At 36.5% G+C, this 23691-nt stretch overlaps 1 protein-coding gene across 4 annotated transcripts in view; it reads left to right on the forward strand.

Moving 5' to 3' along the window:
• Positions 1-672: 672 nt before the first annotated feature.
• The window catches only part of BDP1 (BDP1 general transcription factor IIIB subunit), a 102034-nt gene continuing 79015 nt past the window's right edge, over positions 673-23691 (forward strand). For 3 of the 4 annotated variants that reach the window (XM_074204211.1, XM_074204212.1, XM_074204213.1), the window contains exons 1-6: positions 673-887; positions 7777-8050; positions 13114-13223; positions 14219-14275; positions 17466-17597; positions 18771-18904. In XM_074204211.1, the coding sequence (XP_074060312.1) occupies positions 688-887; positions 7777-8050; positions 13114-13223; positions 14219-14275; positions 17466-17597; positions 18771-18904 (907 nt within the window). In that variant the 5' untranslated portion in view covers positions 673-687. Of the gene's footprint in view, positions 888-7776; positions 8051-12021; positions 12168-13113; positions 13224-14218; positions 14276-17465; positions 17598-18770; positions 18905-23691 lie in introns of those variants that run through there. The other variant, XM_074204214.1, reaches the window with a different exon arrangement.

Here is a 23691-nt window from a genome sequence, read left to right on the forward strand (position 1 = left end):
GGATAAGTGGCTTGCCCAAGGCCACAGCGGCCCGAAGGTCAGTAGTCGCCTAAGTGCCAGGTAGCGGCTTCTCCCAGGCCCTTTTGGGGCCAAATTGAACATCAACCTAGGAAACATGAGACCCCGGAAGGGCTTCCGGCTTGGGCCTCGGGAGGCTCCTCTCGCCCCCACGCACTCCTTTGCGCCTCGGCGGCGCTTTCGGACGATTCGGGGCGGGAAAGCGGCTGCCCCGAGGACCCCCCGCCCCGTGCCCCTCGGCCGGACCCCGGGCCCGGGAGCCCCCAGGCGCGGCCCGCCCGGGAGCGCCCAGGCGCGGCCCGGGCCAGCTCGGCGGGGAGCCGCAGGCCGCGAGCTTCCGGTCCCGGGGCGCCGGAAACAGCAGCCGCGCGGGCCGGGCCGGGCCGTGCGGGTGACGTCAGCGCGCCGCGCCGCCGCGCGCCGCCATGACGCCGGGCGCCGGCCACAGCCGTCTGCCTGCTGGGCCCCGCGCTGGAGGGCCGCCCCCCGCCCGCCGCGGCCCGCAGCGGGGACATGAGGAAGAGGCGGCGGCGGCAGCCACACGGAGGCTGGGCCGCCCGGCGGCGGGTGTAGCCCCGGGCCGGGAGCGGCACCTCCGAGCCCCCTTTGTGCAGTCGGTGGCGCGGGCCGCGGCGGGGCCGGCCACGGCGCCTCCCCTCGCCCGCCACCATGTTCCGCAGGGCGCGACTCAGCGTCAAGCCCAACGTGAGGCCCGGGGCCGGCGGCCGAGGCCCGGCGGCCGAGCCCCCGCGCGGCCAGGCGGCTCCGCCGGAGCCCGCGCCGCCCGCGCCGCCGCCGCCGCCGCCGCCCGTGCCCGAAGCTGCCGAGACCCCGCCGGGGCCCCCGCGGGACGAGGCGGCGGAGCGCGGGTAAGACACGGCGCGGCCGCGCGTGGGGAGGGAGGCCCCGCGCGCCCGCGGCGTTACCGGGCGCCGCCCGCGGCCGCTGCTGCCTCGGCCCCGGGGAGCCGGGGAGGGGTGCCGCCGGCCCGGGCCAAGCCGCTCCAGCTTGAGCGTTCGGGGGGCACAGCCGAGCACACTGGCAGCAGTTGGCACGGCCTGCCCGCCAGGCGGGAGACTTCAGCTGGCCCTTGAGGGAACCAGCAGGCATTGAGAAGCAGAGGATTTCAGACCGGGAGCGGGCGGGCATGTGTACCATCTCGTGGAAGGAACTTCGGTTACCCCCAGCCTTTGGGGATTCACTTATCTCTTTATCTAGTTTTTATTTTATTTTATTTTATTTTAGGTTTTTGCAAGGCAAATGGGGTTAAGCGGCTTGCCCAAGGCCACACAGCTAGGCATCTTTATCTAGTTCTAACCTTCAACACCACACACCCTTCCAGCTGCTTCTTGGACATCTCCCATGGAAGTTCCTGGGAAAATCAAGATGTCCAGAGCTGATGTCACCTCATTCCCCAAAGCCTCCATTCTTCCTAATTTGTCTATTACTATTGAGAGTACCACCTCGATTTATAATCTGTATAATAATTTACAATCTCAACTATTGACTCTCACTTTCTCCCTTATCCTCTCATCCAGCCTGTTGCTGAATACTGTGGATTTTACCTTCATTATCTGCTTCTCTGCCACTTACTCTGTTTCCTTGGGGTGGGCTCTCACTATCTCACACCTGGACAATTGCAATAGCTTCTGCCTAGTCATTCCTCAGTCCACATTTCCTCCACTTAGCTGCCAGATTAATATTCTAAAGCAGGAGTCAGACCATGACACCCTCTCCTTCCTCTCATTCCAGTGCCTTTATATTAACTCCACAATCCAACATAAAATACTTTCTCTGACTTTTAAAGCCCTTTGTAACCTGGCCCCCATCCTTCTTTTTTCACTTTTCTGAAACCTTACTTCCCTCCTTGTACTCTTTTTTTTTGTTATTCCTAGCATACCCATCTCTGTCTAGAATGTACTCTCTTCTTATTCTACCTCCTGATTTCCTTCAGGTTTCAATCTCACCTGTGCCACAAGTATAGCTTGTTTGTATATAGTTGTTTTCATGTTGTCTCATCAGACTGAGCACTTTAAGAGCAGAGACTGATTTGTTTGTCTTTGCATTCTCAGCTCTTAAAAGAGTGCCTAGTGAATTGTAGGCACATAAGAAGTACTTGTTGACTTGAGAAACAATAAGGCCAATATCAGAGGAATGCTTTAAGGGAGAGTAAGGTATCAGAAGACTGGAAAAGATAGGATGGGGCTAGCTTTTGAGGGGCTTTGTCAGCTAAACCTAGACCTTTAAATTTTATCTTAATAGGGAACCACAATTAATTGACTTGATCATTGATGTGGACAGACTTATGTTTTAAGAAGATTGCTTTAACAGCTAACTAGTGTGTATATATAGAAGTGGGAAGAAACTTGAGAAAGTGGGGAGAAATACCAGCCAGCTGACTATTGTACAGTAGTGTAGGTGTGGGTGGTGATATGGGGGGGCACTATATAGAAAAGAAACAACAAAGATAGAAATAACAGGACTTGATATATGATTGGATATAGGGGAGTGAAGAAAATGAGGTGTCAAGGTTGGACACCTAGGGAGCCCAAGTGACTTAGACAATATCTTCCACAAGAATAGTGAGATTAGGAAGAGGGGAATGTTTTGAGGTAAAGATAATGTTAAATTTTGAACATCATGAATTTAAGATATCCATTTTAAGGTATCCGGTTGGATATGCTATGCACAATTAGAGACCAGGGAGAGGTTAGGGCTGGACAAATAGATTAGAGAGTCACCTGCATAGAGATAAATTGAAACCAAGTGAAATTGTACAGAGGGAGAATAAGACCCAGGAAAGAGACTTGGGAGACCCAAAGTAAGGAGATAGAAGAATGATAGTCAGATAGGGAAGAAGAGAATCCATAGAGTAGTGTTATGAAAACCTAGAGAGAAGAAAGTCTCAAGGAAAAGAGCATGATCAGCAATGTTAAAGTCTGCAGAAGGATGACAATGGAGAAAAGACCTTTAGAATTGAGTATTAAGAGATCATTAGTAACTTCTGAGAAAACAGTTTCTTTTCACTGATGAGGTTGGAAGCTAGAGTACAAAGAGGAAAAGAATAAGAGGAAAGGAAATAGAACAGTCTATGGCCTGCTCAAAGAGTTTAGACACAAAAGGAAGGAGAGATAAAATGATAAGTAGCAAAAATGCATGGATAGATCAAATTTTTTTTTGTTTGTTTTCTGAAGTAGATCAGCAGTCCAGAGAGAACAACTGAGATTGGATTGGAGAGAAGTAGGCCTGATAGAAGGGCGTTCTGCTTGAGAAAATAGGATGGCATGGGTTTATTTGAGCACAGAGTTTGCTCAGGAGAAGGACCACCTCTTCTGTGAAACAGGGAAGAGAAGAATGAGTTAGTGGCAGAAAGTGTCTCAATGATGTAAGATGAGGAATAGGGAGAAGAGGAAGTTCTCAGTAAATAGCCTCCAATTGCTTTTTTTTAAGGTTTTTTTTTTCAAGGCAAATGGGGTTAAGTGGCTTGCCCAAGGCCACACAGCTAGGTAATTATTAAGTGTCTGAGGCTGAATTTGAACTCAGGTACTCCTGACTCCAGGGCCGGGGCTCTAGCCACTGTACCACCTAGCCGCCCCTGAGGATAAATTTAAAAATTTGATACATCTGCTGTAGTGAGTGGGTTAATGAATCAGTCAGGGAAGTGTAATAGCATTCCCTCACTGCTTTGGGGGCTTAGTTGACATTATGTAACATAAATTTGAGGCGAGCTTATTCAAGAGTTTCATGAGAGGTATAAGCATTTTACGAATATTATCTCATTTGTTACGAGTGTCAAGATCAGGAAGGAAGAAAATAATTTCCAGTGCAGTAGTAATAAACTTGGAAAGAACTGAGGATCCAAGGCTTTGGCAGTTACAGAGCAGGGAGAAGTGGAGTATTACAGATTATGATCAGATATAAGAATTTCAGAGTTCGTGACCTTAGATGTGGAACACTTTTGGGTGATGGCAAGATGGATAGTTATGAGGTAGAGGAGTAGCTCATCATAAATGAGTATTTTGAGGAATTCGAAGAGAGTAAAATAAGTATGTTGAAGACTTCTGGTATGAGAGCAAGAGTTAGAAAGAACAGAGAAAGACTGAGGTATAGATTCAACTAATTGAGGAAGGGAGGATGAATGCCCTGGAGATCTGTAGACCACAGAGATAGCATCATTGAGGAAGGAATAGGATGTTTTGCTGGAGTGAGGGTCCAGTTAAAAATAGTGTAAATTTGGGATGGACACCTCATTTATTTATTCACTCATTTATTTATTTAGTTTCCAATTATATGCAAACATAATTTTCAATATTCATCCTTTTGCAAATTTTTGTGTTCCACATTTTTCTACTACCCTTCCTTCCCCCCCCCCCATGGCAACAAACAATCTGATATAGGTTGTATATATACAATCACATTTAACATTTTTCTGTAGTCATGTTGTAAAAGAAAAATTAGAACTAATGGAAAAAAATTATGAAAGAAGTTTTAAAAAGTGCTCATAGTATACTTTGTATTCAGAATCTATAGGGTTTTTTCTTTTTTTTTTCCTTTTTTTAATCAAAGATTTTATTTATTTTGAATTCTACAATTTTTCCCCCCAATTCCACCTCCCTCCCCCCACCCCACCCCCCTAGGTTTTTTCCCCTTTGGATGTGAAAGGCATTTTCCTGAACAGATCTCTCAGGATTGTCCTTGATCACTGAACTGCTGAAAGGACTTGCATCCATCATAATTTATCATCTCCCAATGTTGCTGTTACTGTTTACAATGGACAACTTTTTAAATTTCTCCATGTCCTGTCTGTAAGAGCAAAAGAGTCAGTCTTTGGGAGCAGTCCAAGATTAGGACTTAAAATATATAGTAGGGATAGAACAGAGGACAAAGGATTTAAATGTAGAAGATATTGTAAAGTTGAACTGTCTCACCAAGGATTTGAGAAAGGGAAAGGAGGAAACAGATGATGGTCTAGGAAAGAACTGGAAGGTCAAAGGAATGGAGATCTTGCAAGTATCATGGTCTTAGTATAGATGGAACAATAAAAGATTATAATTTGACAAAATAATTTTAGAATTCATTAACAAGGAAAACACTTTGAGGTGATTAAGCTTAAGGGTTTGACTTGTTATCTGTAGTTGGGGTGGAATGGAGTAGGTCAGGTGAGTTAAATTAATTGAGGAACTGATAAGTTAGGGTATTTGAGAGAGTATTAGTATTGAATTACTTTAAAATGAAGAGAAATAGGAAAGAAAGACTGAATTAGTCATTGAGAAAGGGAAGAGACTGTTCTGGGCAATAGATAATAGCCACAAGAATTTGTATTGGGGGAATAATTCTGGATGGCATGAACTTCAGATGAAGAGATGATGTTTGATGAAGGATAGTAGAGGAAGTGGTAATGTGGAAAAGAGTAGTCTTCCATTCCAATTAGCTAGTTGGGAAGGATTTGTAAAAAAAGTAGCCAGTATTATGGGAAAGAGTGATAAATTTGGTGGTATTAAGAAGAGGGATTCATGTCTCAGTGAGGGCTAGAGACTAGGAGGAATAACAAAGAAAGAGATTTAAGATGAAAAGAAGTTTGGCCATCAGGAATCAAGTCTTAAGAGCAGTGGTTTCAAACTCAAATAGAAAGAGATTTCCTTCCCCCCCCCCCTTTACCTTCCCCCCCACACATATATATTGACTTAGAAAACTACAAGTTAATATTATGCTTGTATTGCATTTTTATTTTATCGAGCATTTCCCAGTTATATTTTCATGTGGTTTGGCCCTCTGTGTAGGTCAGTCTGACACTTCTGTTCTAGAGGACATGGGAAAAGGCCTGGTCTGGTGCAGTAGGGAGGGGATCTTGTTGTAACCAGTGTTTCTAGTGTACTTGAAGGTTTGCAGGTGCTTTACACTTGTTCTCTATTTTGAGCTTCCTTTGAAGGAGATACTGTTATCTCATCTTACAAGTTAAGTGATGTGTTCAGCCAGTAGATGACTCCAAGCCTCAGTGAGGGTAGAGACAGAAAAGTAAAGCACAAACAATATTTATGATACTCTAAGGGGCCTTAAGAATTCTTTATAGGAGAAACTGAAAATAATTTTATTTATAGCTAGGATGAAATAATTCTTTCTATAATTTGTTGTTTGATCCACTCAGTTTTTAAAATGAGGTTATTTAGTTTCCAATTGGTTTTGGGTCTGTATCTCCCTGGTCCAGTATTGCATATGATTTTTATTGCATTATGATCTGAGAAAGATATATTCACTATTTCTGCCTTTCTGCGTTGATCATTAGGTTTTTATCCCCTAGTACATGGTCAGTTTTTAATAAAATATTTCTAAAAACAACAAAAAAACCCCGAAAACTCTTGGAGACATCCTTCCTTTTACTCAAATCCCTGTCATACTTTCAAGGAAAAAACTCTAGGTTCTATAAAATGAATTCTAAGAATAGGCAAGATTCTTTGATGAACAGGATCAAACTCAGGTATTCCTGAACCCTTAGCAAAGCTGGTACAACTTCCACCTGCTCTATTCCCATCTACTAATGAAGCCAAACCACTTAGCTCCAGAATGAAGGAATCCTGGTGGCAAGCTTCACATTCATCATACCCTCCCATGCAGTTAGTAGCTCTCAGAAACTCTTTCATGATAGCTGTTACTGGCTTAGAGAAACTTAACCTTCAGCCTCCCTCATAACCTTAGCTGGACTCTCACTTTGGCAAGGCAAATTTTTCTATATCTTTGTCATTCTAATTCTTTTCTTTCTCTTCAAACTTTCCATGTCTTTCCCTCCATCAATCTCCTGGATGAGAACCTTACCTTGTATTTTATTGGAAATATTGTGACTATTCACTCAGAATTCCCTCTTCTCCCTTATCCTCATCTCACATGACTCAGATTCTCTCAGCTACTATTTCCTCCTTCACTGCTGTCTCACATGGAAAGATAACTCTTCTCTTTGCTTTCTACATGCTGTGCATCAATCCTATTCTAATCTGTCTTCTATTGTCATCTCTTTTTTTTCCTTTTTTTTCTGTTGTCATCTCTATCCCACCCTGTCACTGACTTCCCCGACCTTCCGCAAACCTCAGCAAAAGTCCCATCTTCACAAAACCTTTGCTGAACACCCTTACATCAGAGGTTCTCTCCAATTTCTCTTGTGTCTATCTTGTTTATATGTAATTGTTTGCATGTTGTCTCACCTATTAGTATGTGAACTTCTTGAGAAAAGCAATTGGTTTTTACCATTCTTTGTATCTTCAGTGCTTAACAGGAATGCCTGGTATATAAAAAGTATTTAACGAATGCTTGTTGTGTTGACCTTTGCTGCATTTGACATTGACTTGTTCAGGATGTTTTGCTTTCTCCAGATTTTCATAGCACAACTTCTCTCCTAGTTTTCTACCTTTCTATTCAGTTGCTTTGATCAATCAAATAGCCTTTGCTGGTTCTTCATCATGCACAACTATTAACTATGGGTTCCTCCAGTCTGGGCTCTGCCCTGGGTCCTTTTGTATTCTCTACTATTTGGCTTGGTGATTTCATGAATCTCATCAGTTTCCTTATGAGTTCTATACAGATGATTCTCTGGTCTCTATTTCTAACCCTAATCTCTTTTTTTGAACTAATGGCATCTGATTGAATAAGATTATACCACGTTTGTCTTAATAATTGTTTTAACTGCAAGGAATTTTAAAAATAAGAAAATAAATGCCCCGTAGTAAATATTTTAACTTAATAATGACACTTTTGTTGGTATTTCTACAGTGATGAAACGCTCATTGGGAATGATACTGGACAATCCAGTAAATCTTCATCAACTGCTTTACAAAGAAGAAAGCGAGTATCATCTGTGCCTAGTCTCACTAAATCTAGTGCCCTTGCTCCACCAGTTCCCCAGTCCTTGTGCACTGCTCAACAGGAAGCATCCCAATCAAGTCCCCTTCCAGGAAAAGAGAAACAGCCATGCTCAGACCGTTATAGGATACTTAAAGCTCAAAAGCTGAGAGAAATGCTAAGAGAGGAAATGACAAAACGAAGGGTAAGGACCTCCATTAAGAATGGGATAGGGAAAAAGAATGGCATTTTGATTCTAGAATTCTACTGGAGTTCTGTTCAAGTAACTGTAGACTATATCCTAGGAATTGTTAACCTGGAAAAAATTCCATGGGGTCCTGTATCTCTTGCAAGTAATTGGTATAATATCTTGATTCTTTTGGGAACATCTGTAATGAAAGACAATTAGGCTTGTAATATGAATTCCATTTCTTTTTATAGAAGACTTTTTTTCTTTTAAAAATGCCTTACCAGTTTTTTTAAACTACATTGTCATGTCTTAGTACTGATTGATAGAGAACCTTCCCTTGCAACAAAGTTGTACAGCTAAGCCAGACAAATTTATTCATTGATACTTTCTAAATGAATATACCTTGATTTGATAATATACAATCCATTGAGAGGATTTATTACACTGATTTGAATTATTAATATTAGTATTCGATATTATCATGGCTGTTATGTTTATTGTTCTTTTGGTTCTGCTCACTTCATTATGTATCATTTCAAACAACTTACCAATTTTCTTAGAATTCCTCAGTTTTATAATTTCTTATGACAAAATATTTCATTAAATTTTTATATAGTACAATTCAGTCATTTTTCTAATAAACATGAATCTGCATTGTTTCCAGGTTTTATTTTATTTTTTTGCTACCATAAAAAATACTGCTATACATATTTTGGTGTATATAGGTTCTTTCTATCTGTCTTTAACCTGCTTGGCTTATATCAGAACCTTGTTGCTATTTCAAAGGGTATAAGCTACTTAATCACTTTTCTATCATAGTTCCAAATTGATTTCTATGATGATTGGAACAATGTACAATTTTTAATTAAACTTAGTATAATTTAATTTAATATTTTTTTGTATTCTCATATGTAATAGACCGAATGAATAATATTTTCAAATAAAGATCTCCAAGTGATACAAGTTTTTACAGCAAAGAAAGAAAAATGAGAGAATAGAATTGTGTGGCCCCTCCTGAGAAAAGTAAAACACTCAATTTAGGCTAAAAACTCTGCAAAGTGTATTCATGAAATGCTTTTTTTCCTTACTTTTGGAATATTATCTGTCAAAAACCAAAATTAGCATTTATTTGCAAAGGGCAAATATTGGATACTTTCTTAATAAAGATAGGTAAAGATTCATGTTTTCCCCAGTATTATTCAATATGGTTCTAGAAATAGTAGCAATAGCAATAAGATACGAGAAAGAATAAAGACATAAAAATAAAGAGAAGACAAAACTATCATTCTTTGCTGTTTTTATAATAATTCATTCACGAAGAAAATTTTATGGAATCAGAAAACAAATGAATTGAGAAAAATAATGCTTCATTAAATTAGATGGCAGCAAAATAAAGCTGCATCAACTGGCAGCATTTTTATGTGCTAATATAAAATCTAGGAGTCAATATTAGGAAGGAATATTCCATTCAAAGAAAAATGCAAACTGCTTCAGAATCTACTAAAGCATCTTCAATATTTATGTAGATGTAATTATAAAATATAACTTAAATAAAGAACAACTAAAATAATTAGAGAAAAATGATGTTCCTAACTGGGCTAAATATAATAATAATAATAATAATAATAATAATAATAATAATAATAATAATAATAATGACTGTGCTACCAAAGTTAACATAGAATTAATTTAATAAAATGTTTTCCCATTCAAAGTACTAAGTGGACACATTATATAGAGTTAGATATAAAATTCATTTGTAGGCACAAAAGATTTAACATAGCTACAGGAATAATGGAAAGTGATGGAAATGAACAAAAAAAAGCACTTTCATATCTCAGACAAAGCAAAAAATCAACAAAACAATTTGGTACTATATAAAAAAAGTAGACCAGTAGAATGGACAGGAAAGAATCAGAAATAATTGAACTCAGAAAACCAGTTTTTGATAAACTTCAAAACATAAATTGAGAAGAACTGCTATAACTGCTATAAAGTAGTCTTTGAAATTCATTTACATCAGCATCTTATATTCCACAGTAAATTAAAAATGGTATAAAAGCTGAATGTTACTGGTTATGACATAAAAATTTAGAAGATAATCAGCCTAAACCTTTCACAGCTACTCCTAAGGGGTGAATTTAGGATTAAATCAGTAATAGAGGCAATTACTAATGATAAAATAGATCATTTTGGTTACATTAAATTTTGCCAGAACAAAATTGATAACAACTAGTATAAGAAAGGAAATGGTTGTCTGGGGAAATCTAAGAAATAGCTCTATACATATACAAACATAAAAGCCATTTCTTATTAGTCAAAGGTATTTGAGCATAGTGTTCTCAAACTAGTAACAATACTATGAAAGAATATGCCAAATCACTAATAAATGAGAGAAAAGCAAACCAAAATTACTTGAAGTTTTCAGGTCACATTCAATAAATTGGCCAAGATGACCAAAAAAAAAAAAACCAGGCTTAGTCAGTTTTAGAGGGGTTGTGGAATGATAGGTACACTAGAAACCCTGAATGTGAAATGGTGGAAACTAAAATGACCTAGCTTTCTTGGAAAGCAGTTTGGAATTAGGCAAAGAAAGTGACTAAAAAGTCCTCTTTTTATAGATTCTACTCCAAGGCACATATGCCTAAAGGAGATTAGAACCAAAGGAAGTCCTTATATGTACATATATATATGTATATGCCAAAATATTGCTAGTCACAATATTTGTCACAGCTATATGAATTTAATGGAATATTACTGTGCTGTAAGAAATTATGACCATGAAGAATTCGGAGAAGAATGGAAAGACTGAACTGCAAAGTCAAGCAAGCAGAGCCAGGAAACCATATACATAATGGCTACATCTTTGTAAATGAAAAGAACATTAAAACACTCAAAACTTAATGCTGTGAAATTATAATGAACAAATTTGATCTCAAAAAAAGAGATGAGATGTCCCTCAGTCCCCTGTTTTGCATGAGGTAGGAGGTCCTATGATTTTAGAGAAATGCACTTCTGACTTTTTTGAAATGTTAATTGGTTTTGTGAGACATCTCTTTCTTTTTTTATTCATTATAAGAATGATTCTGGGAGGAGTATGGGCTAGAGTATATACAGTGGGAAATAAAAGTTACGTGAAACAAGAAGTCCACTTTACCTGATAGAACAAAAGAAATTGAAAAAGCCAAGAACTTTTGTTCCTAAAACTACTAGGAAGAGCAGAATGAGAGAACCTCTACTCTTGTAGGTACTAGATAGAGAAAGGTAACTGCAGGACTCCTCAGTTGAATAGAAAGAAAAATAAGAGGTAACATTGTACTTTATGTTTTCGAAACCAGTTCTTAAAATCAGACATTCAGCCTTTTCAAGGAACAAATCATCTTTGGATCAAAGAGATTTCTGGTTAGAACTCATTGAGGGAAGGGTATGTTTTTTTGACCCTCCCCCCCTTTCCCTTACCCTGCCCTCATTCCATACAACTTGAAAGAACTGAACTTCAGTATACAACTTGATTTCTTTGGAGAATGACTGACCTGACAAATTCCTTAAGTTTGAAGAATTCCATGTTAAATGAGAAACCACATGCTTTGTCACTCAAATTAGATAACCTTAAAATCTGGGGGATTGTATACTTTTGAACATATAGCACAAATCAAAATGTATTTGCTTTACTATAAGCATATGTGTACAAATTAACTCACTTGTCCAGACTGGTCAGAGGTATACTTTAGACCAGCTTTCCATATACTTTTGAATTGTCTTTGTGCTTTCAAAACAGACTTCCCAGCTAGACCAGCTTGTTTTTTTATAGTTAGCATTTATTTAATTTGTTTATTTTAAAGAAAGATTTTATTTTGAATTTTACAATTTTTCCCCTATTTTTGACCAGCCTTTTAATAGTGTGCCTGTTTCTTCACAGTTCTGAAAGCATTGAATTTTATTGCTTTTAATTATCTTTGCTAATTTAAATATGATGTATTTCCAGATTTAATTTAACTTGAGAGGCAGCATGACAAATTAAAAAGACCATTCAATTTAAGTTATCAAGGACCTGGGTTCAAATCTCAATCCTTCAGCTTCCTGCCTTGTGACCCTGGGCAAGTCACTCCCCCCCCTGTCCTCACCTGGAAAGGTGAGGAACTCAATGACCTCTAAGGTCACTTTTACATCTCAATTTATGAGCTATTAATTTTTCTGATTATTAGAGAGTTTGAGCAGTTTCGCAGTTAAACTTATGAAAAATATATGTTAAACAAAAAATTTTCTAGTTCTTTATTTTAGGTGCATTGCTTGTTGCTATGCAAAAATTGTTTATTTTCAATGTTTTGTCTCTAATTTTTAATATATGACTATTTAAAAGATCTCTTTATATTTATGAAAGTACATAATATCCTGCCATCTTCTAAATTATTTAATGGATGTTTTAATATTTAGATTATTGAATCATTTTTGGATTTATTATGTGCTATTTGTGATAAATTGCAGCTTTTATCCCTGTTTCATCTTTTATTCAGTGTCTTGTGTAAAGTAAGGACATTACTATTTGTACTACTTCTCTCACTGAAGGGAAATACTTTGTAAATTGCAGTTTTGTTGTGAGTCATTTGAGTCATGTCTGACTCTTCATGATCTTACTTGGGATTTTCTTAGCAAAGACACTAGAATTTGCCATTTCCTTCTTCAGTTAATTTTGTAAATGCAGAAACCAAGGCAAACAGAATTAAGTAACTTGCTCTGGGTCACACAGTTAGTGTCTGAGGCCAGATTTGAATTCAGTAAGATGAATCTTCCTAACTCTAGGCCTGACACTCTATTCATTGTACCACTTGGCTGCTCAGTGCTGTATAAAAATGAATTGCCATTACCCTAAATTGATTAACTTACAACTTCTTAGAGAAAGTTTCATCTTTTTATATTCATGTTGAAAATGTTTTCCTTAAAATAAAATATGGGATGGGATCTTATTAAGGTAATTTCATTTGAGAAAATGGTAGATAATGTCAGGTTACATTCCATGTTTCAACATGCCTTAGATTTATATGTATAAAATAATACTAAATAATTGTGTGTATGTGTAGAAGCAATGGAAAAACAAATATGCTGGAAATGAAAGCCAAATGCCACCAGACCGTTCTAAAATGACTATGAGAGACCTGATATATTACCTGCCAGACAGCAATCCTATGAAGTAAGTCTAATTACACCTTTTTATATTTATATTGGTTTGGTTTAATGATCTAAGTAAGATTTCTATGTATTTGTTTAAGGTTTTCCCAATTTAAGGACTCAAATTTCTTGTCATCTATTTATAGCATATAAGTTCTTTCTCCTGGGTTGTTATGAAGTGGAAAAAAAAAGTTTTGATAATTAACTTTGGGGGAATGAGGCTTACTAGTGATGCCTAACTTTAAAGGAACAGATTGATAGTAAATCTTAATCTCTTTGAGATTAAAAGTATTTGTCTGATTATTGATTATATTAATTATATTATCATGAGATAACCAGAAGCTTAGTTCTTCTTATCTAAAGGGATTACAGGCAAATCCTTTACTCTGTGACTCACTTTTCTTATCTATAAAATGATCATGTTAATTCTTGAACTATGTGCTTCATGTAATTGTGAGGAAAACACTACATAAATCATAAATTGTCACATAAGTGTGCATTACATTTATGTTTAAGCTTGAATTTGAAATAATGGATACATCTTCAAAACTGACCGTGGAATAATTAAATGTAGTGATACTTCAAAGAATAAATCCTCAGGGAACAAAAGTCTTTTTAACAAAGTTGACCTGAGTTTGAAACTTCATTCTAGTGGGATAGAACTAGAGAAGAGCTGAGAGGAGACCATATTTGGGGGTATCAGAGACCATGCCTTCGGTGGTCAGAAAGGATCAGTCAAACGCAAGGTAATATGCAACCAGCACATGACTGGCTGGCTTTGCATTAATAAAGTTAGGAATCTTTACTAAGAAGGCAAGGAAATCCTAGCCTGCCTTTGCAAGCAGGGAAAGAATGTCAGGAGGGTAAGTTACTAAAAGTCTCCTAGATCAACCTCTACAGATTATTTTCTATCTAATAATGAAGTATCTGAAAAAGCATGTCATTGACATTGACAGGTAGAAGAAATTAAAAGTAATAATCATTCAAATTTGTCTTGTGTTATATATTGTTTAATAGATCTTCTTTGGAACAAGAAGCAAAAACTGAAAAATCTACAACAGTACAAACAAAAGAGTAAGCTTCCATTTATAATTTTCAAAGCTTCTATTACATATACTTTTAAAAATAATTTTAGTCACTTAATTAAGTCAATTAAAATCAAGTATAGTGGGTTGGATTCCATAGAATCATTATCAAATGTAATAATTCATTTGAATTGAAATGGGAAAACCATTTGTATGTTTCTGTTTTTAATTTTGACTTGCAATAAAACTCTTTAGGATTTTTTGGGAATTAAAAGATGGAGTATTGAGCATTAAACAACAATTTTTTGTGTGTGCAGGTTCATAGAGTGCTTTTCATTTGCATTGACTTTTTTCTCTTTATCTTTCCATTGACTTTTGGTAACTAATTCCCAAACAGTTACTCCAAAAGATAGAGCAGCATGCCATAGCACAAGAGATACTGGATTTGTTCACTCTTATACTTCCCTCTGTCCAATGTTTGTGATTTCAACAGTATGAATACTTGTTCCACTTATATAAACCACAGTCTTTCCATAATTTGAAATAGAGCTTTTTTGTTTGTTTGTTTTGGCCAGGTAATGAGGTTAACTGACTTGCCCAAGGTCACAGAGCTAGGTAATTATTGGGTGTCTGAGGTCTCTGAACTCAGGTTCTCCTGATTCCAGAACCGGTGTTCTATCCACTGCACCACCTAGCTGCCCCTTGAAATAGAGCTTTTAAAAATTGATGTGACCTGAGTGATGAGTCTGAACTTTCAAGATAGTTTGATCTTTAGATGATGAAAGTAGTTTGTCACTGGGTCCATGCTTTTCTGCCATGTTCGTGCCTGCTAAAGCTTTTGGTCCACTGTCAATTGATTTTAAAATTCTGAGTCATTGCTATATATAAAACTGATGAAGATTTTAGGACTAAGGTGGGGTCTTTTCATTTAGGCAGGAATAATTGAACTGAACTATTGGGGGCTCTCATTTCTTTTCTTTTTTTTTAAATTTCATTTTAAAGTTTGAACTTGCATATCAACAGTCCCCACACAACAATACCCCAATCAAATTCCATACACAATACAGCACAAAAAGGATTATATATGAAACCATGAATCTCCATCTCATACTGTTTCTTAAAAAGTTATTGCCACACAGTACTTTCAAAAGTGCCTCATTTGTGCTTTCTTCTGAACATTCTTCATGTATATATATATATATATATGCATATATATATATATATATATATAAAATATATATATATTTAGTTTTTGCAAGGCACTGGGGTTAAGTGACTTGCCCAAGGCCACACAGCTAGGTAATTATTCACTGCGCTACCTAGCCACCTATATATATATATATATATATATATATATATATATATATATATATATATATATATAATATATATTATATATATATAATATATATTATATATATATATTTAAAAATGTTTCCTTTGCCCTTTTGTTATTAGCATCTTCATTGCTAATCATTCCTTTCTCTATTTAAAAATATGAAAGGAAGGGGAAAAAACCTCTTAAACAAACACAGGCAAAATGAATATACCAGTGACTGTGTCCAATATTGAATATCATTCTGCATCTTTAGGATATCATATCTCTGTCAAGAGATACGTTTCATCATGAGTTGTACTGACTGGCTGGCTTTGCATTGATAAGAGTTAGGAATCTTTACTAAGATGGCACAGGAATCCCAGCCTTCATGGTTCATCATTGTATTGATCACAGTCTTTCAAAGTTAATTTGCCTTAATATTGTTGTAGTATAAATTGTTTTCTGGTTTTGCTCACTTCACCCTTATCAACTGATTTCTTTGAAATATTTTGTCATATTTTATGGCAATAATTCCACTAATTCATTTAACATAACTTTTTTGATGGTAAGGGTTGTTTTTTGTTTTTTAGGTTTTTTCAAGGCAAATAGGGTTAAGTGGCTTGCCCAAGGCCATACAGCTAGGTGTCTGAGGCCGGATTTGAACTCAGGGACCCCTGACTCCAAGGCCAGTGCTCTATCCACTACACCACCTAGCTGCCCCAACATAACTTCTTAATTGATATTTTGTTTTTCCATTTACATGCTTTTGTAGTTTTTCAGTAATTATCCATTTGCAAATTTATGAGTTACCCATTTTTTTAACATCTTCTCTTCCCTTCTCCCTCCCCTTAGTGGTAGAAGTTATACATATACATTTCTGTTTAACATATTTACATATTAGTCATTTTGTGTAAGAGGAATTAAAAGTAAAGGAAAAGAAATAAAAACCATGGGATAATAAGGAAAAACATAAAAGAAATTTGAAAAAATGAACATAGTATGCATTCAGATTCTGTGATTTTGTTTTTGTTTTTTTCCCCCTCTGGATGTGGATGGCATTGTCTTTAACAGGTCTCCAATGCTTGTCCTTGATTTCTTTTCTTTTTCTTTTCTTTTTTTTTAAAGTTTTTGCAAGGCAATGGGTTAGTGGCTTGCCCAAGGACACACAGCTAGGTAATTATTAAGTGTCTGAGCCGGATTTGAACTCAGGTACTCCTGACTCCAGAGCCGGTGCTCTATCCACTGTGCCACCTAGCCACCCCTTGTTCTTGATTTTTGATCTACTGAGAAAAGATGTATCCATCATAGTTGATATTTAACATAACTTTTTCAGCTATTTCCTAACTGATGGACATCCCCTTTCTAACTCTTTTCCATTACAGAAAGAACTACAGTAAATATTTTTTTACTTATAGGTCTTTTTATTCTTTAGTTGATCATTTTGGGGTACTGTCTAGTAGAAGTGGTATTGCTAATTCCAAAGGTTAGCATAGTTTAGTGACTTTTGGGGCTATGTTGCAAATTGGTTTCCAAATGACTGAACCACTTCACACTTTCACTAATGGTGCATTATGTGTCTTTTTTCCTGAAGCTCAGTCAACAGACTGACCTTTCTTGATATTTTGACACCCTTAGCACCCATCTACCATTTCCCCCCCCCCCCACCTATTTAGAAAATCATCCTTTGTGTTAGGGTAGTTCTAAGTAGTACTTATGTTAAAGCTGATTAGAAAAGTCAAATTGTCTTTTTGCATTGGGAAAACACTTGCCTGCCATGTACTTAGAAATACATTTCACTTTTAATCTTTGTCTAGTTAGTGATGACCTGACCTTGGTAGTTAAACATTTTTATAAGATCTTATTGATCAGCAAATGCTATTTCCACAATTGAATTAAACTTTTTACTTTGGGAATATTTTAGTCAGGAAGAGAAAAATATTCCAGATGCTGAAGGTGATGTTGAAGACATGGAAGAAGAGAGCAACGATGGCCCTTTACTTGTTCCTCGTGTAAAAGTGGCAGAAGATGGGACTATTATTCTGGATGAAGAAAGGTAAAGAAAGAAAAATTTATGTTTTTGGAACAGAGGAGAAATTACACTTTTTAATTCAGATCATCATGGGCTACTGCCACTTAATCTCATTCTGTTTCAGTTTTTTCATCTACATAATGTGTAAGTTTTTTTTTTAGTTTTTATTTTTTAGGTTTTTGCAAGGCACATGAGATTAAGTGGCTTGCCTCACGCCACATAGCTAGGTAGTTATTAAGTGTCTGAGGCCACATTTGAACTCAGGTACTCCTGACTCCAAGGCCAGTGCTCTATCCACTGCGTCACCTAGCTGCCCCTTGGATAGTTAGTTTGTACAAATGTTATTGGTTTGTACAAATGTTATTGGTTTTAACTGAGATATACTTATACACCATTTTGAAAATTTTAACTGTTGCCTTTTCCACATGAAGATAACATTAATTAGTTATCAGATTTTTTTTTCCACTTAGTGTAGTGGTGCTAGATTTATGCTGAGATGTTCACATTCTTTTTGGTCTTGTTATTAGGAAGGTAGCTTTGTGTGATTAATTACTGTAGTCTTGAGGTGTGGTTTATGAATGTTTACTATTTTTGATCTCATACACTTAACCTCATTACTGCTTTGTATCCAGTCAGATGAGATGATTGACATTTCAAGAGATTCACACAAATCTACCTTACCAAGGAATGGGCAAATACATTTTATGATTTTGAATGGAAATTTATTTGATAATCTTAATTTTTTTTTGTACTCTTAAGTTTAACAATAACTCACTGTAATCTTAGCATCTTGAAATTTCCTTTTTTTTTGTTTATGGTGTTAGTTTTCCTCGTTATAGTAAAAAAAGAAAAACAATAAATGAAGTAAAAAATGCACTTTATCACCAAGATTTGAGTGTCTAATACTATGTTCCAGATAGTGGTAGATCCAAGACATACATATATATATATATATATATATATATATATATATATATATGTGCATACACATATACACAATGTATGAAACAGTCTTTACCTTTATGTACTACTAATAAGGCAGACAACTTTGTCATGTATTAGGATATGCATAATAATTATAAAGAGAATAATTAAAAGATAAAAACTGCTATCATTTTCTGCATGGTAATTAAAAAATGTGATCTTAATTTTTGGCATTGTGTTCTTCATATCTTTCGAAATATTTGTGTCTTTCAGTTTAACTGTAGAAGTTTTAAGGACAAAAGGCCCATGTGTTGTTGAAGAAAATGATCCCATTTTTGAAAGAGGTTCCACAACTACATATTCCAGCTTTAGGAAAAATTATTATTCTAAACCGTGGTCAAATAAAGGTAATCATTGACCCATTTTGGTTAATAGTGTCTTATATGAAAACATTTTCAACATGATATCTAACTGTATAATCTATGATTATAAATAACAATGAGAGTAAGGATGTAGAATTTTTTGATGTTCAGTTGGTAAATTTACCTTTGGATTTTGCTTGTGGTTTTATTTATGATGGACTTGTTTAAATTCTAAATGTAAGTTCAACTCCCTAATTTAAATTTCTCCTTGTGATTTAGAACTAATCTGTTTTTCATTTCACTGTTGTTCATTATTGTAGAATGGAATAGTTTAAAATAAGTTAATATATTTCAGATGCTAATCTAGTAATTTTTCTTTGATATATTATTGGAGTCCTAGAAAGTTATATGGTATGAATCACTCTGACTTAAATTAATGTTTTTTTAAATGAAAACAGTCATGAAGGAGAAATATTTCTCTGAAGTAAGTAATCTCATGGCAGATATAAAATTAAGGTTCAGGTTTTTGGTTTTTTGGGGTTTTGGGGCTTTTTTTTGCAAGGCTATGGGGTTAAGTGGCTTGCCCAAGGCCACACAGGTAATTATTAAGTTTCTGAGTCTGGATTTGAACTCAGATACTCCTGATTCTAGGGGCCGGTGCTCTATCCACTGCACCACCTAGCCGCCCCTTGTTTTAGTTTTAGTTTTTAAGCAAAATATAATAGTTACATTTTTGGAGTTATTTTGCTGGACTTTCTAAATTACTGGGGTTTCTACTAATAAAATCTTATTTAATTCTATACTTGGCAACCTATTTCCTTTTTGCCTTTTGCTCACAATGACTTCCTCTTTTTGGTTATTTATTTAAATTCAACTTTATTTTGTTTTCAGGTCAACATTCTCTTTGAGCTTTCCCCCATTTGCAAAGCAAAGAATGCTGTGTTTCATTTATTTATTCTTAAATACATTTTTTCAACTTGGTCTGTTGTTTTCACCCATGAAAATGCATCTTTGATTTTATTGTGAAAAAAAGTAAAAATTTCAACCAATTTTGCTAGAAGGAGAGAGAGAGAGAGAGAGAGAGAGAGTTTTATAAATATGCTGATAGATTAACTTATTATATTAACCAGTTATTATAATTCAGGCAGTATGCCTCACTTGATATCAATTCAGGACTCCTTAGTTTTTATAGTCATTGTTTCTTATAGTGCAGTAATATATTCCTATACCATAGTTTGATAGTCATTTCTCTGTTGCCCCCATGATCATCACTTGCTTTGTTTCCATTTCTTTGCTGTTGACAAAAAGTACTGTTGTAAAAAATTTTTTTCAAAGATGAGGTTTTTCCAGTTTTGTGTTGTTGTATTTTATTGTAAGGTCACGCAGCTAGGTAATTATTAAGTGTCTGAGGTCACATTTGAACTCAGGTTCCACTGTTTACAGGGTCCTTGCTCTATTCATTGCTTTGGACTAAATTCCTATTTTTAGACATCTGGATCAAAGTGTATTTTTTCTTAACTTGATTGCAAATTGCTACACAGAATTGTTGAGCCATTCAATAAAATTTGAAAATTTCTTGTGATTTTTGATACTTTGTGGTTTTTTGCTGTAATCACTTTGTAATTTATTTATGGTTCTTCATATCTTTTGTCCTTATTTAAATTGGAAAAATGATTTGACTGATAAATTTGTTTTAATGCCTTATAAATTTCATGTTAAATTGTTTATCCCATTTACGTGGTTTTCCTTTTCTCTGGCCCAGTTTTGTTTCCAGGAAATTTCTGGATGAAATTTTTTTTTTCTACAAAAAGCTTTTAATTCAACAAATTTATCTCCTATATTTTTTTCTTTTTGCAAGGCAGTGTGGTTAAGTGACTTGCCCATGGTCACATAGCTAATTTTGAACTCAGGTCCTCCTGATTCCAGGGCTGGTACTCTGTCCTTTGTACCACCTAGCTACCCCTCCTATAATTTTTTCAAGGCACAGCTTATCAAGAATTCATTCATTCTCCCTGTAAAGCATATCATTATTCTTTGTCCTTTAATTTAATTTAATTTAAATTTTTTATTATATTCTTTTCTGTAGAAATGATTTTTTTATATATTACTAAAATATTTTTGTTTAAGAGTAAACATAATACCCCTTCCCTCAAAATATTGAGCCTCATGAGAACTAAAGGAAAGAGAAAAAATATAAATTTAATAATAATAATAATGATGATGATGTTGATAAATAGGGGCAGCTAGGTGGTGCAGTGAACAGAGCACTGGCCCTGGAGCAAGGAGCACCTGAGCTCAAATCTGGCCTCAGACACCCAACAATCACCCAACTCTTGTGACCCTGGGCAAGTCACTGCAACCCCATTGCCCTGCAAAAACCAAAAAATAATAATAATAATAATAATAAAATGTGCTTCAGTCTGTGTTCCAACACCACCAGCTCTGTTGTGGGTGGATCACATTTTTTTTTTTAGGGGTTTTTTTTTGCAAGGCAAATGGGGTTAAGTGGCTTGCCCAAATCCACACAGCTAGGTAATTATTAAGTGTCTGAGACAGGATTTGAACTCAGGGACTCCCGACTCCAGGACCAGTGCTTTATCCACTATGCCACCTAGCTGCCCCAGATCACATTCTTTATGATAAGTCTGTCACAAAAGCTACTCCCATATTTTTCCACTGTTGCCATTGCTGATTGCAACTCCATTCGTTTGTAATTCCCCACTACCATACACTATTTTCTCTCTGTCCCGTTTCTTAAATGTGCTGTAGGGTAGCTGAATGGCACAGCAGACTGATCACTGGCCCTGGGGCCAAGAGGCCCTAAGCCCACATACCACTCCTTAGGCCCAGCTACCACCCAACCCCGTGATCCCGGACAGGTCGTCCAATCCCAGCCCCTTGCAAGAAGTAAAAAAGAAAATGTGTTATATCTGACCACTCTCCCCCACGGTCCACTCTCTCCTCCATCACTCACATCCCGCCCCCCTTCCCCGTCCCCCTTCTCTCCTTCTTACTCTAGATGTCTATACCCCATTGAGCATATTTGCTGTTTCCTCTCTGAACCACTTCTGATGAGAGCGAAGATTCCCTCATTCCACCTCGCCTTCCCCCTCTTCCATATCATTGCAACAGTTCATTGTAATAAAAAAATGTTATTTTATGAAATATCTTAGCCTATTCCACCTCTCCTTTCTCTGACTCCCATTACATTTCCCTTTTAGCCATTGACTCAATTTTTACAATATTATATCTTCAAATTCAGCTCTCTCTTGTTCTTCATCTTCAAAGACTCCTTCTATCTGCTCTATTAAATGAGAAGTTTCTTATGAGTATTATCAGTATCATTTTTTTTGTGCAGGAATACATACAGTTCATCATCATTAAGTCCCTCATATTTTACCCTTCTCCACTTTCTATGCTTCACCTGAGTCCTGTATTTGAAGATCAAATTTTCTGTTCAGCTCTGGCCATTTTAACAGGAACATTTGAAATTACCCTGGTTCATTGGAAGTTCATCTTTTTCCCTGGAAGAGGACTTGCAGCTTTGCTGGGTTGTTGATTCTTGGTTGCATTCCAAGCTCTTTTGCCTTCTGGAACATCATATTCCAAGCCCTATGAGCCCTTAATGTAGTTCCTGCTAAGTCTTGTCTGATCCTGACTGTAGCTGCACAATATTTGAATTGTGTCCTTCTGGTTGCTTGTAATATTTTCTCTTTGACTTAGGAGTTCTGGAACTTCTTAGGTACTCTCACTGGATCCTTCTGTGGGTTCTCTCTCTGGAAAATTTAGTTACAGTCATTATTTTATGAGTTTTGAAAGATTATAGAGAGAGCACCTAAGAAAGGCTCTTCTGCTGTTGCCATCTTGGCTCCACCCCCACCCCCCCCGGCCTTTAATTTTAAAAAGCATTTCTATTACTGGTTTTTTATAATTATTGTGAGATTTATTGCCAAGTCAAAAAACACTGGGTAGATTATTATTTATTATTTGGGGGTACAAAAGACAAATGTATGAACCCGGTTCTACCTTACTAATCAGTCAACAAGCATTTCTTCTATTCCGCCCCCCCCCACATGTCCTATTTTTTAGCATGTTTTTCTTATTTGTTTTTTCATGTGTAAGACATTTTATCTATTATCTTTTTGGCCTCTACATAGGTTTTATTCATTGCTTGGAATGCTCTCCCTTCTTACCTTTACCTTTTAGAATCCCTGATTTTAAGATTTATGTCATCATAATATGACCTACAGGAATACTGCTGTAGGACAGGAAGAGTTTTTTGTTTTGTTTGTTTTAAATCTTTATATACTGACACCTGGCACAATGCCTTGCATTCACTAAATCACCTTTAATTTTTATTATATTGGCTTTAATGAATTGTTCTTTATTTCTGTAAAAAATTTCTTATAGCGTCAGCTAGGTGGTAAAGTGGTTAGAGCACCAGCCCTGGAGTAAGAACTTGAGTTCAAATCTGGTGTCAGACACTAGGATATTTTCTAGCTGTGTGACCTTAGATGAGTCACTTCTGACCCTATTGCCTTGCAAAAAAAAAATTACCCTTTAATTGATGTTGTATTAAGTTTTGTATGTATTTTGGTTGTTGACTATCTTTATTTTTAAGTTATTTATCTTTTTTATTTTTGTTTGATTTTATGGATGTTATATAAATTGTATGTTAGGAATATGTATATGATTTTTATTTTGTCAGCTATGATTGCTAATATTACAGACATGAGGCAGAAAGCTATAAAGCATTATCTAAATTTATATAAATATGCTAATATTATATACATCTTTATTATCTATAACTTCTCTACTTTCAGATATTGAAG

The sequence above is a fragment of the Macrotis lagotis genome, chromosome X, assembly GCF_037893015.1.
Source record: "Macrotis lagotis isolate mMagLag1 chromosome X, bilby.v1.9.chrom.fasta, whole genome shotgun sequence".
Lineage (NCBI taxonomy): Eukaryota > Metazoa > Chordata > Mammalia > Peramelemorphia > Peramelidae > Macrotis > Macrotis lagotis.